At 53.0% G+C, this 492-nt stretch overlaps 1 protein-coding gene across 1 annotated transcript in view; it reads left to right on the top strand.

The window, feature by feature from the left end:
* The first annotated feature begins 408 nt into the window (after positions 1 to 408).
* Positions 409 to 492, top strand: part of CA10 (carbonic anhydrase 10) — a 204,932-nt gene continuing 204,848 nt past the window's right edge. Inside the window, exon 1 of the mRNA XM_009636001.2 lies at positions 409 to 469. Within this exon, the coding sequence (XP_009634296.1) occupies positions 409 to 469 (61 nt within the window). The remainder of the gene's footprint in view (positions 470 to 492) is intronic.

Raw genomic sequence — 492 nt, 5'->3', positions numbered from 1 at the left:
CCGGCTCCCCCACCCCCCCCACCCCCGGCATGCTGGCGCTGCCCCGCTGAGACGTGCGGAGTTTGGGGTTAACTTGCAGCTGGCCGCCCTGGAATAGAGACTCTCCGGACCGGATCAGTTGGGGTTTGTTGTCTATGTCTTGTTGGGAAATCTGGTGGATTTTTTTCTCGCTCGTGGAGGAAGAGCCCGGTGCTGGCAGTTGGCTTCGTGATCTTTTTTGGAGGGCGAAGGAAGGGAAGGGATCTCGCTTGAGCTGTGCAGAGAGAGAGCTCGGACATGTGTTGTCAGCACATCTGGGGAATACAGTCTGCAAGTCCGAAAGGAAATTTGCTGGGATCGTTCAAACTGCGATATTGATCTTTGTTATTTTTTTTCGCCGAGGGATGCACTTGGCATGAGAATCAGAGGATGGAAATTGTTTGGGAGGTGCTTTTTCTTCTGCAAGCGAATTTCATCGTCTGCATTTCAGGTACGCAGCTAGCACAGAAAGGG

The sequence above is a fragment of the Egretta garzetta genome, unplaced genomic scaffold (assembly GCF_000687185.1).
Source record: "Egretta garzetta isolate BGI_Z169 unplaced genomic scaffold, ASM68718v1 scaffold213, whole genome shotgun sequence".
NCBI classification, from domain to species: Eukaryota; Metazoa; Chordata; class Aves; order Pelecaniformes; family Ardeidae; genus Egretta; species Egretta garzetta.
The sequence above is the reverse complement of the archived record's forward strand: the minus strand, read 5'-3'. Positions and strand labels throughout refer to the sequence as shown.